The 15,069-nt window shown below is 32.6% G+C and overlaps 1 protein-coding gene across 4 annotated transcripts in view; it reads right to left on the reverse strand.

Annotated features, from left to right (window-relative positions):
* Cow (Proteoglycan Cow) overlaps positions 1 to 15,069 on the reverse strand; it is a 319,843-nt gene that overhangs the window by 82,938 nt on the left and 221,836 nt on the right. For all 4 annotated transcript variants that reach the window (XM_083088339.1, XM_083088338.1, XM_083088337.1 and 1 more), the window contains exon 9: positions 5,539 to 5,765. In XM_083088339.1, coding sequence (XP_082944465.1) covers positions 5,539 to 5,765 — 227 coding nt within the window. The remainder of the gene's footprint in view (positions 1 to 5,538; positions 5,766 to 15,069) is intronic.

Below are 15,069 nucleotides of genomic sequence, written 5' to 3' on the forward strand. Positions count from 1 at the left end.
AAAAATTGACGAATGGCTAACGATCGAGAGTTATATAAAAGTAAGCGCGTACAGCGATAAAACAAATATATACACGATCTTAAAGTTCCCAATAATTACGCAACCAATGTTTGACGTTTTAAATGTAATTCCGTTACCAACACTTAATTATGAAAATAAATTTATGTATACAGAAATAACTAATAGACTAATAGCTACAAATAAAAAAACACGTACATACTTAATTTTAACAAAACAAGATTTAGACGAATGTATTAATAATAATAACATATACCTATGCGAAAAAAATCAGTCGATCTATCATGTAAGCGAAAATACACCGTGCGAAATCAAAATATATACACAAAGACAAAAGGACCACGAAAATTGTAACATAGGCCATATGATAGCGACCCGCACAATATGGATCACATTACAACAGCCACACTCCTGGCTATATTCAACCGCCTCCGAGCAGCAAATTACGATAACATGTAATACGTATCCTGAACACAAGAGGATAATTAAGAAATCAGATCGAATTACTCTACACGACAATTGTAAGATGACAACTACATGACGATACAAACGGAAACAAGCACATACAGTACAATTATAAAAACATTCTTACCAGAATTTAATATAACAGTTTCAAATAAAAGAGATAATGACGACAAACTTAAAGACATAATACATGATCCATTAGAGTTAAAAAATTTAAACAATAACAGAAGAAATAAATAATGATTTAAAGAATAACAAAAATAATTTCTTCAAACAAAAACAATTTATTTACCCAATGGCATCCAGCGGAATAACCACCATAATTATTATAATATTAATAATATGGATAATTATCCAAAATAGGAAAAATAAACCTAAACAAACAACTGTTAGAATAGTAGATGAAATCGACAAATATCAAGCATACGGAATTCCTAGACCAATCTTAAAAAGAAGTAGAAGCACACGGTTTTAGAAAAAAAAAAAAATATATATATATATATATATATATATATATACCTGTATATATATATATATATATATATATATATATATATATATATATATATATATATACCTGTATATATATATATATATATATATATATATATATATATATATATATATATATATATAGGCTAGATGTAAGAAACGATTGTAATCAACATTGTAAAACGGGAAAAAGACATTATATTATATTTAAAATTGCAAAAAATTATAGAAAAACCTTGTTTCAACCTCCGTTTTCCTTTTTTAACGGGGGAGGGGCAAGGCTGCCAGATCGCATACGCTGCGTCCAGCGGCGGCACGATTTGTATCCCCACCACTTTCGGACACAAAGGCATAAGTTCTCAATGAGAGCCTTATGCCTTTGTGTCCGAAAGTGGTGGGGATACAAATCGTGCCGCCGCTGGACGCAGCGTATGCGATCTGGCAGCCTTGGGGAGGGGTGTTAGTCTCACAGACTATAACCCGTACATAATTAAAATATTAAACGTTAGCATAAAATATTATTGCTAAATGCGATATCGAGCATTCACCTCATAAAGTCACTGTCTCAGCGAACCACCAGCGAATTCGCCAAAAAACGCGGAAGTGCAACGAAGGATTTCGACACCAAATCATCTTCGCTTGCACTTCAATTTGACCGCCCCATGACCCCGTGTGGCCATGTTACTAAGTCCCCCTCTCAAAAAACCTCCTCAAACAAGGGTTTAAATACGAACCATCGGAGGAGCACAGCGAACAGTCGTAAAGCAAGTGTAATGAGTGTTAAGTGCGAACCGATCACGTGTTATAAGAAAACTGTTTTAAAGATTATTATCGAAGACGGAGGACAAGGCGGAAAGACTCAATTAAATCAGCAGAAATAAGAGAGGCTTCTGTACAAATTGATGTATATTCCGAAGATTAAATACAAGGTATAATTAAACAAAAATTATTAAATTATTAAAAACAGCCGAAACCCCGGCTCCTGATCCTTCGGCGGCCTGAGATATTTTATATCTCCCGACTGCTCCCCACATCCCGTGCCGCTCCCGGCACAACATATTCATAGATGCCACATGGACGTCATATAGAGGTTATAAAAATTCGTTTCTAAACGTCATATGGACATCATATAGACATTAATTAGAGCCCCAGGTAACACATATTCGTTTCAAAAACGTTTCACAAATATCACAAATTTCTTTGAAATGTTCATAACCGACTCTTGAAGACATTTCTGATTTAAAATGTCCACTTGAAAAACGTTAAGAAATACGTTTCTTTTCTGATACAAAAAAGCGTTTAAAAGCCGTTTAAAATAAAATACATTTTCTTCTTTTGTTCGTTAAACGTTTGCTTTCTCATGAAATTAATAAAATAATGCATTCATACACACTCTGTAATAATTAATATTTCACTAAAAGTATTAGTATTGACTGTTTTAATCAATAATATTAGATCATAATTTATTTACTTCGTATAAAATTAAAATTTTTATTTATATTTAGATGCGTATTGAACATGCATCTTATTAGATAATGAACGGATCATTTTCGTTTATTGGCCGGACATTTACTTGTCCGACTAATAATATTGATTTAATATCTGAAGTTCCTCTATTGAAACTGTATCAGAAATTAAATCGAAGTAATACTTTTAATTTTATCTGTCGCCTTTTGCAAGCTTTATATAATTCTCATGACTAAAACTCAAGTACAAGAAAGAGAGCGTACCATAGCGGTAAACGAACGAATTAGCGCGATTACTGATTTTACAGTGAAATTTTACTTCCACTGACTATAATTATTAGTGCGATACAAGATAAAGTAACAAAAAATAATATTTATAAATATTAGGAAAAATAATTAATAAAAATCATAATTTGTTTAGATAAAAATTGTTTAATGTATTTTTTATTTATTTATTTTTTAAATAATTATATTAACAAGAGCTACCATAATTTTACGAAATACAATTATGTATAATAAATTTAGCTATCTTTAGTTTTAATTAAAAAATTAAAGGTTTTCTATTTTCTAATATAATAATTAACATATATTATAAATTATGTAAAAAAATTTTGTCATCAAAGAAAATCTTTTTAGTATTAAAATTTTGTTAATTATAGAGATATTTAGAATTTATTAAAAGTTTTCAATAAAAATTTAAATTTTGTGTAAAAATTTTTAAAATGCTAAAAATAAAATATAGAATACTACAAATTTTCAATATATTCTCAAAATACTAGGTGAGAATTTTAAATAATACTTAGAAATTACATTTTTACTTTATGTTAAAAGAAATGTGTTCATATCTATCATACATCCATAACCGACGTCTAATGGACATCCATGATGGATTTACAAACGACATCTACCGTGGAGATAATATGGATTTCTATTAGAGATCCATTGAAGAGATCCACCGTGGAGATCGAGGTCGCATGAAGGTATGGAGGTTATATGGACCTCCAATGGATGTCATGTTCTGTGTGGAGGTCTACCCCATACTACCCCTGAGTCAGTGCGAAACGAGGTCTATGGTTCCTTGCTTCGCATGGAAAGTTACAAACCTATGTGGAACCATACAATAATAGACCTCGTTTCGCGCTGACTCATGGGTGGTGTGCGGTGGACCTCGCTTCTCATGGAAAGTTGCAAACCCATGTGGAACCATACAATATAGACCTCGTTTCGCACTGACTCAAGGATGGTGTGAGGTAGACCTCGCTTCGCATGGAAAGTTGCAAACCCATGTGGAATCATACAATATAGACCTCGTTTCGCACTGACTCAGGGATGGTGTAAGGTAGACCTCGCTTCGCATGGAAAGTTGCAAACCCATGTGGAACCATACAATAATAGACCTCGTTTCGCTCTGACTCAGGGATGGTGTGAGGTAGACCTCGCTTCGCATGGAAAGTTGCAAACCCATGTGGAACCATACAATATAGACCTCGTTTCGCGCTGACTCAGAGGTGGTGTAGAGTGGACCTCGATTTACATAGAAAGTTAAAATAACCTTTATCTTCTTAGAAGTCAAATCAACATTGCTTGGGAATTCGTATAGTCGCATGTTGTATATACGCTTTTGTTAATAACTTTTTAATAAACAACGAGCGACGGCTAAAATCTTTTGAATGTTACTCAGGACAGTGACCTTGACAACATATGTCAAGGTCAAAACGATTCGACCCTGGTGTCTTTTTCTAAAGTTTTACCATATAATTCTCGGACACCATGTGCATATTGATCATATGTACTTAGGGCACAAGGCAGTGCTCTAAATCTCGTTTCATGTGAAAAGTTACAAACCCATGTGGAACCTTACAATGATAAACGTTGTTTTGCACTGACTCAGGGGTGGAACTCGCTTCGTGTGGAATGTTGCAAACCTATGTAAAACCGTACAATAATAGATCTCGTTTCTCACTGACTTAGGAGTGATGTGGAGTAGACTTCGTTTGGCGTAGAAACTTGTAAATCCGTGTGAAACCATACGAATAGAAATTTCGATATGTGACATCTATTTCACAATGGTTTAGAACTTTCCACGCGGAGTGAAGTTTATCCTACATCCCTTTGTGTCTAAGTGAGTAACATAGTCAATATACACATGGTGTCCGAAAATTATATATCATTTACAAAACTTTTTTTGCGACCTTGAGAGTTGATCTTAATATGATCTCTCTAGACTATGTGCAAAGTTTCATTTCAATCGGAAGAGTATTCTATTCGGAAATACAGCCCAATGTTGCTGCAAGCTTTTGTGCTGTATGAATTAATCGATAAATAAGTTGTTTTTTATTGTAAATAAAGTATAAATAAAGTCACTTTACTCAAAAATCAAGTTTTATTCAAAAATCAAGTTTAACTTTTTGACTGACCCAATAGAATATAATAGCATTAATAATATCATTAGTAAATTAATATTAATATAATAGCATTAAATTAAATTAGTACAATAGCATTAATAATAGCATTAATAATATCATTAGTAATAGTATTTAATGAATATATGAAACATACACGCTATTGCTTTTCGAAAAGTAGAATAATAATATGTTTAACAAAAATAGTTTTACAAAAATAATGTTTAACAAAAAGAGTATGTGAATAATTCTCAACATGTAACTGATTATTTATATTTTAACAATGTATAAGAAATAATTGATTGATTGATTTTTAAATTTTAAAGTATAAATTTCACTCGAATAGAATATATTAATTTTAAATGTATGTTACATATTATGAAGGTATTTAATTTTGAAATTTTAAAAATTACAAGACATGGCATATAATTAAATTTTAATACAAGAAAAATTATTTTAGTTTTTAATCAAGAATATCGCTGTATTTAATACTACTACTTGTACTATTGGAATTTAAATTAAATGCGCAATAACATTCTACATTCACAATTCTTAGAATGAAAAGATTATATTATTTGTTTCTTACTATTTTCTGATATGTTGAAAATATTTAATTAATAATATAAAATAATATAATATAAAATAATATAATATAAAATAATTTTATTATTTTTAAGTGCTGATATCAAACATACCGCAATCCGGTCTTGTACCACGTGTCCTAGTACCAGCAAACTCAACTCCGTGCGGATCGACGCACCAACAAAGACCAAGGCCACGATGACATTGAGTACTACGGTAATATCCTCGCGAATCGCAGGATGGTGCAGAATCTGGCGATGATCGTCTACGCACAGCAGCACATGGACGTTCGGCCTTAGAGAAACATCCACACCACTCGGATCCACTTACGAAAATATCACTGAAAATATGCATCAAATATATGAGTATCTTATTTTATTACAATTACTTATAGAAATATCTTAATATGTTTAATTTGATAATATTTAAAATATTGCCGGATTAAACATAAATGTACAATAATATTAATAAGAAATTAATAATAGCAGCCATAATGAGACAATGTACGTAAAAATGCTATACATACATTTATATACATATACATATGTGTGTGTGTGTGTGTGTGTGTGTGTGTGTGTGTGTGTGTGTGTGTGTGTGTGTGTGTGTAAAAGGATATGCACGGATTTATTTAACAATTAGTCTCTTTCTATTTGAATATGATGTATATAAAAAGTCATGTAAAATGATTGAATTATTCAGAAATGTACTGAAGAAAAATATATAGCCACACTTTTTTATATAAACAAACTTCGGTAAATGTTTATTTCAAATTATACAGCGCAGATAATTTTCACTTAGATATATATTATAAAGGGTGTATTCCTAAATAATATACATTGTTTAAATGAGGCATTCCGTTCTGATTCCTGAAATGTGCGATTTTGAATTCTCATAATTACTTTCATATTTTATTTATATGTTTATATTGTAACGATGCGACCTGAAAAGCATCTCATTCCGAGATTCCAGCCTCCACCAATCGGAAGCTGCCGCCTGACGACCATCGATCGGGCAGAGGCAGGGGTGCGGTTTATAAATTATAAAATTTCGAAAATTCCTTCGACCGAACATCACGAAGGTCGTCGAAAGGCCCCAATAATATGCCAATATGGATAAACAGCCCGCATCCGCCACCTCAAACCCCTTCGAATATCCTGTACCGTTCCATTCCGCTGTTTGGAGTCGGTGAACCGTTTGCGCTGGCGCGGGTAATTAACCCGCGTATAAGAAGGACCCTCGACAGTCTAAGGCAGAGCTGTCCACGTTTTGCACATTTCGGCCGATTTTCGTGAGTCAACGCCTATCGCCCCCCACTTACGTCTCAAGATCTTGACAACGAGCCAGCTAACAACCGTAACTAAGACATTTCAGGTACGGCGCAGCTATAACGCGATACTGCCCCCGTCTGTCAAATGTCAATATTTTATTATTAATGTAATTAATAATCGGGAATTGAAACTTTTTTATACATTTTGAATTATTTATCTAAAAAGATTTTAAAGAACTCGCGTATTTTTTTAAAGTATTAACATTTGGTAGACGGGGCGTAGGGAGCAACATCGCGTTATAGATGAGCCATACCTGAAGTAAAGTGTCGCGCGTCTTGGTTACGGTTGTTAGCTGGCTCGTTGTTAAGATCTCGAGACGTAAGGGGAGAGGGAGGCGGCGATAGGCGTTGACTCACGGAAATCGGCCGAAATGTGCAAAACGTGGACAGCTCTGATCTAAGGGACACATTCTTACAAGGACGTTGTATGAAAAAGGATTTGATTCTACTCCAGTTGGTACAGCGGAGAGAGTATTCCGACAACATTCTGATCCTGAGCATGCATGAGAACAGAGGATGAAGAATAATTCTGCCTACACCGAATGTTCTTGGTCTCATGGACGTGCTTTCCTACATATCTTGACTGCCGAACGGACTGGAAGGCCATTTCAGTTCCGTCGAGCGTTCTCGGTCTATTCAGTCAAAACCGCATCCAATCACCACACCGAGTACCACGGGATAGAAAGAAAGCGTTCTCTTCCAATCCTCGCGTGTTCGAATCCCGACGTGAACCAAATCCCACCGCGCGTCCACACTGAAACACTAATTCAGCGCTAAAGATCGTCGATAGATCGAACGACTCGAATGCAAGATGAAAACATGTGCACACTATGATGTAACATTAACGAGATCGTCAGCATAAATTATTACGCGACATTTGTAATCACATCGCACAGCTTCTATAAAACAATTGCAATTCACGATTATTAATTAAATGGTAAATCGATCGATATGTGAGCAATTACACGTGTGAATTTAAAAGGCTGAACCATTGACATCTGAATAGATAAACGGAGCCTTTTGAGAGGGATAACTGATAAACGCGATAATGGGGGAGGTGCATGAACTTCGGTTAATTCCGTCAACGTTCGACTATATTTGGCACAATTTAACATTACATGACGATTCCACTGATATCACCAATTCTCAATCAAATTTTTACAGAAATGTTTAAGAGTGTTTATTTAGAGAAAATCCCTCTAACGTTGCTTAAATAATTTTATATATATTTTAAATAGCAGTTGGAAGGCATTTTCTGTTGTTTCGCAAAACTAAATAAATGTATAAAAATGTGCAAAAAATTATATTTATATTATTATTACTTTATTATTTATACTTGTTCATTTTTTTAATTTTTATAATAATAAAGTTATACATATAATACGTAATATATAATACGTAATATATAAATAAAAATATAAAAATAATATATGTAAAATAATATATATATATATATATATATATATATATATATATATACAGGGTGGGCCATTTTAATCTATGCACCCAAATTTCTTTGTACCTAAGACAGATACGGAAAAATGATTCAGACAAAAGTTTTATGGTTTCGAGGGGGCCATAAGATGGTATCATTGGTTTAACCTTGAAGAGTTATTTGAAGGTCACATGAAGGTCACCTTTAATTTCTTAAATGGAACCTACTATTTGTCATTGCATATTCTTGTAGCTTATCTCGAGAGCTTTCCAAAACACTATAATTAAGTACTTTTTTGTTAAGTACTTTTTGAGTTATGAGGCTTGAAATAATTTCTTAATTTTACATAAACCGTAAAATATCTTGTAAAATATTCATTTTTCGATTATCTTACCTTAATACTTTTATGTACAAAATAATGAGAGGAATCAATTGGTGTAAAGAAAACACATAGTTGTTTTTAAGAAAAAATATGGAATTGTTAATTGCAAATTACATATTTTTTCTTAAAAACAACTATGTGTTTTCTTTACACCAATTGATTCCTCTCATTATTTTGTACATAAAAGTATTAAGATAAGATAATCGAAAAATGAATATTTTACAAGATATTTTACGGTTTATGTAAAATTAAGAAATTATTTCAAGCCTCATAACTCAAAAAGTACTTAATTATAGTGTTTTGGAAAGCTCTCGAGATAAGCTACAAGAATGTGCAATGACAAATAGTAGGTTCCATTTAAGAAATTAAAGGTGACCTTCATGTGACCTTCAAATAACTCTTCAAGGTCAAACCAATGATACCATCTTATGGCCCCCTCGAAACCATAAAACTTTTGTCTGAATCATTTTTCCGTATCTGTCTTAGGTACAAAGAAATTTGGGTGCATAGATTAAAATGGCCCACCCTGTATATATATATATATATACATACATATAGGGTGATTCATTTTAATCTTAACAGGCAAATATTTTGAAAAATATGCGAGATACGAAAAAATGTTTCACACAAAAGTTATGGTTTTAAAGGGGACATAAGATGGTGTCATTAATTTGACCTTAAATAGTTACTTGAAGGTCACGTGAAGGTCACCCTCAATTTTTTAAATGGAACCGTCTACTTTTTATTACATATTCTTGTAGCTCATCTCGAGAGCTTTCCAAAACACTATAATTAAGTTAGTTTTCATTAAGTACTTTCCGAGTTATGAGGCTTGAAATCGTTTCTTAATTTTACATAAACCGTAAAATATCGTGTAAAATATTCATTTTTCGATTACCTCACCTTAATACTTTTATGTACAAAATAATAAGAGGAATTAATTGGTGTAAAGAAAACACATAGTTGTTTCGAAAAAAAAATATGTAATTTGCAATTAACCCCTTCACTGTCAGGGACCCCTATAGGGGCCAAAAAAATTCGTGCCACTTTTGCTTCATGGCCCCTGTAGGGGCATCTTGATAAAAACATGTTATTAATGTTATGATTTGATTGTCCTTGAGTATTTTAAGGTTTCTGAGGTCGCTGAATTCGAATCTGAAATCAGAATTTCGAACTTCAAAATGGCGGATCAAAATTCAAAATAATTTTGGGTTTGAATAAAAATGGGTTTCTTATCGTTTTTGGGGTCGCCGAATTCGAATCTAATATCAGATTTTCCAAATTAAAAATTGCAAATTTAATATGGCGGACCAGAACAAATAGTTGCCATACATAAAAGATGTACACTTTTTTCATCAATTACTTATAAATCCCGCTATCTGCTGAATCCAGAGTCACGAATTATCAACTCAAGCTGTTTGCACAGAAGTGGAAATGTATACCAGTTTTCAAAAAATAAAAAAAATAAAAAAACGGAGTCAATAACCGCCACATCCTCGATTCGTGACTCTTGGTTTGGCAGAGAGCGGGATTTAAAAATAATTGAAGAGAGAAATATACAACCTTTATGTATGTCAACTATTTGTTCGAACTCTGGTCCGCCATATTGGATTTGCCATTTTCAATTTGGAAAATCTGATATTAGGCTTGGATTTTGCAACCCCAAAAATGATACACATTTTTATTGAAATCCAAAATTATTTTGAATTTTGATCCGCCATATTGGATTCACCATTTTGAATTTTGTAATTCTGGCTTTAGATTCAGATTCGGCGACCTCAATAATATTTATGCTGACGCATTCATGCAATTTTAAAAACTTTTTTTTTCAACACACTTTTGGCACGGAAAGTTTCTTTTCGCTGGACTCGTGAAGGGGTTAATTATAATGTTTTGGAAAGCTCTCGAGATGAGCTACAAGAATATGTAATAAAAAGTAGGCGGTTCCATTTAAAAAATTGAGGGTGACCTTCACGTGACCTTCAAATAACTATTTAAGGTCAAATTAATGACACCATCTTATGTCCCCTTTAAAACCATAACTTTTGTCTGAAACATTTTATCGTATCTTTTAGACTTTACGAGATATTTCGATGTCTCAAAATAAAAAAACACCCTGTATACAGGGTGATTCTGAACAAACATTTGTCTTTGAAATATCAAATTCTTGAATGAATTCTAAGATGATTTTTCCTCTTGCAAAATTTTGCCCGGAGCTTAGTTTTTAAACTATAAAGGAAAATAGTTAACTAATTACGGAACGAGTACGAGAGGTAGGCAGGGACGGCGCGATATAGATTACGTGGAGCGCTCGCCGCGATCAGCTGATTGCTATACGCGATCAGTGTGTGTGTGTGTGTGTGTGTGCGTGCACATTCACACACACACACACACACACACTGATTGCTACACTCATCGCGTATATCATAGTTGTTTCGAAGAAAAAATATGTAATTTGCAATTAACAATTACATATTTTTTCTTCGAAACAACTATGTGTTTTCTTTACATCAATTGATTCCTCTCATTATTTTGTACATAAAAGTATTAAGGTAAGGTGTCATTGGTTTAACCTTGAAAAGTCGTTTGAAGGTCATGTGAAGGTCACCTTCAATTTTTTAAATGGAACCCCCTATTTTTTATTACTTATTCTTGCAGCTTATCTTGAGTGCTTTCCAAAACACTATAATTAAGTTAGTTTTTGTTAAGTATTTTTCGAGTTATGAGGCTTGAAATAATTTCTCAATTTTACATAAACCATAATATATCTAGTAAAATATCCATTTTTCGATTATTTTACCTTAATGCTTTTATGTACAAAATAATGAGAGGAATCAATTGGTGTAAACAAAAAACATAGTTGTTTTAAAAAAAAAATATGTAATTGTTAATTGCAAATTACATAAAAATTATTTTTAAAAATTAAAAAATAAAAAATTTTTTTTATTATTGTTGTAAAGTACTCTTGAAGCCATTTAACTTTTGATTTGAAAATTTTTTTCTATCTCTTATAGTTTCTGAAATATTCATCTCGAAAGAAGAAAATCGATTTTTTTCAAATGGGTGTTTTACCCTCTAGACACGCGTATGGGCACGTATAAAAAAATACGTGTCCCTTATTTTTGTCTAGAAAACAATATATTAAAAGCTCATCAAAATCGGAGGGAGACACTTCCGTGCCTACATTGTAAGATCTTCGCGCTCGCGTAGCACCTAAACGACGCGTCAGAGAACATGGGTTGTTTGACAAAAAATGATCCTTCCTACAAGACCTATCGTCCCTCACAGTTTGTTGCAGAGGTCCTGAATCACCCTGTATATATAAAAATAATGACATTAGTCACAACACAACTTCTCACAATACATGTGAGCTGAACTTTGATGTCAATGATTAGAATCGTTTGGAGTCGAATTATTAACCGATCATTATCGGAAATAACCGAATTCAATCGAAGTTCATAGAGTCCCTCCGCGAATATCAAAGTCCCCCTTGTCTTAATCGATAGCTAATGCTCCGTCTATCTATTCAGATGTCAATGTGCTGAACGTCAGCTGATAGCCGCAGCCATGCGCGGCGACAAAAAAACCGTGCGTAACCATTGAATAAAGAATACCAGGAAGGAGCATGTGCCAATACGGGTGGGGCCGGAATGGTTTAGTTTTATGACGTATTCATGACGTATTTATGACGTCATCGGAAGCGAAAGGACAGCGGTAAATTTCAAATGTTTATATTTAATTTGCAAATCTCGTATTAACATAAATATATTTACATATGAGACGTTTCGGTACGTCCTTCAGTTTTTGAATATCCATATAAATAACAATTTACCATCTTTCTATCAATTCACTCATTATAAATCATAATATTGTTTTAATTTTTTTATCGACACACTCGATCATATCAATGAAATTGAGGTTGAACACAAGTTACAAACTTGGCTTGTATCCCACCAGGTGTCACTAGTGGAATTGGCTCAGTTTTATGACGTAAGTCCGTTCCACCCCGCACCACTGAATTTTCGCTTCATGCTCCTTCCTGGTATTCTTTATTCAATGGCGTAAACACGCCACAAAAACGTGCAAACTGTCTTACGGCCGAAGAATAAGACTATCGAACACCGTAAAAATCATTATAAAACCACGCTAAATTTCCGTTAATTAGCGATACAATCTACGTACACATTACATATACACCCATACATTGTAATCATATACACGCCACAAATATACGCGCGCATACGCACACACTACACAAACACTTCTGTAAATATCCGTTGGACACACATCAACACGCACTCCAAACAATTGTGTGTATACCTATTACACTCAATAAACACGCATACATTTAAATGGAAATAAAGTGTATTCTTTTCTTTCTCTCTCCCGTACATGAAACCTGATCCCGACGAGCTATCCAACTGCAGTTTCCATCTGCAGTAATCCATGGAAATCGGACTATTACAATATTTTTTTGTTTATATTTGCTCCTTAAGTAAACGCGTTGACGGGAAAAGTATTCTGCCCTTCCTTCTACACCATTTTACCCTTCTCCCTGCACCCCCATCCTAAAAAGCTAACCTAATCCAATCTGTATCCAAGGAGCGGTGTATACCTTGCTTTGCATAGAAAATTGCAAATTCATATAGAACCGTGTGAAGCGAATTATATCCCATATACACGGGTTAGACTAGGTTAGTATTTTAGGGCTACAGGGAGAGAGACAAAGCCCGCGCATACGTATTTACTTAAAAGTATGAAATTTCACTCGCATATCTTAGGAACCGAAACAGACCCCTGCAAAATTCAAACAATGTATTACTTAGGATACCCTCTACAATATATGTCAAAATGAAAATTATCCACTATGTAACTTAAAGTAAATATTTATTTAAATTTCGTGCAAATTTTAAACTAGATTAATAATTTTGAACTCTATATATTTATTAGAATAACAAATTGTATACAAGTTTACGAACTATATATTTATATTAAATTAATTTATTAATCTCATATATTAATCTGCTTGTTACCATCAAAAGTGCACGCGGTACAAAATAGTTGCGTTCAACAGAGAAAATTGTTGTATCATATTTTTTTAATATTTAATGTTGATTTGCTGGATCTGAAAGCAAAAAAAAGTCAATCACATTCGATTGCTGTTGAGCGGTTTTCTCTGCTGAACACGCTCAATATCATAGAGCATAGAACGTTGCTAGCACAATCTTCTGTGGAGAGCGCGTTAACTATACAAAATTAATAAATTTTCATGTTACAGGTGTTGTATACATGTATATGCCTGTAGCGCGGTATTACTATATTTTTTTTGCATGTACTGTGCACGTGTATATAATACGTATAGGGCGATAACAATGTGGTAACATTGGAAATGGGCCATCTAGACTGCAAGTTTAGTTTTTTAAATGGAACATGATACTTTTTATTGAAGATTAGGATTTCTTGGAGAAAAATTAAAAACTTTTGTCCCAAACATTTTTTAACACTCGATTAAATGATTCAATCTTTTCGCATTGCTCGGCTGATAAAGCATTTATACAATCCCTCTAAAAAAAACTTACAAAAATAAAAAAAAATACGCCAAGTACATAAAAAATATTCCACCTTGTATGCAACAAAACGTTTAATAAAAAAATATCCCTAAAAATAATTTATAAAAATTTTCCCTCACAAAATATATATAATTTTCCTAAACTATATATATAATTTTCCTAAAATCAAAACTAACTATGAAATCAATAAGTAATTAGTCAAGTACATTGAAGCAATTGATAGAGATTTGTAATTTGAAATATTTGTCACAAATTCAATCTTGCATTTATGTATTATAGATTCTCGACAAAATAAAAAAGATTTTCAAAATAAGTTCAATACTTTGTATAATATATAAAAATACATTATTATGTGTGATCCAAATAAATATTTGTACTATATATGAAATAGCACTAATATATTGCGGATTTTATATTGCAGATTATAAATAGTAAGTCATAAAACTATTTAACACACTGCAATAACATCGATTGCATTCGCCAATTTTGAATTTAAAAGAGAAAAACTAATCGACTTGTTTTAAGATCATAAATTGATTGAAATTAAAAATTATGTATGAATCTAAGTTACGATCAATATTTAATGTAATACAACATGTTATGAAAAAGTTTGTGCGGTAGCCCTTACAGTTTGATAACTAGATAAATATCTTTATAGTATCCTCCCAATCTCTTTTCAGAAAGTTTATTTTCAGTATCACTTAAAAATGGAAAAGAGTTTCATCCCGCTTTTTTCTAGACTTTCCACAAAATGATAACTGTCCATTCTCTTTATTAAGATTAATATATAATATGTCAAAATATATTATGTCTAAACAGAAATGAGAAAAATTTCACAATATTTACCTTTTGATAAATATTACAAAATTCACAATCCACTTGATTGTTGTTAAGTGCCACATACACACACACACACACACACACACAAAT

The sequence above is a fragment of the Camponotus vicinus genome, unplaced genomic scaffold (genome assembly GCF_025532165.1).
Source record: "Camponotus vicinus isolate PSW18456_S1 unplaced genomic scaffold, iyCamVici1.0 SCAF_14, whole genome shotgun sequence".
NCBI classification, from domain to species: Eukaryota; Metazoa; Arthropoda; class Insecta; order Hymenoptera; family Formicidae; genus Camponotus; species Camponotus vicinus.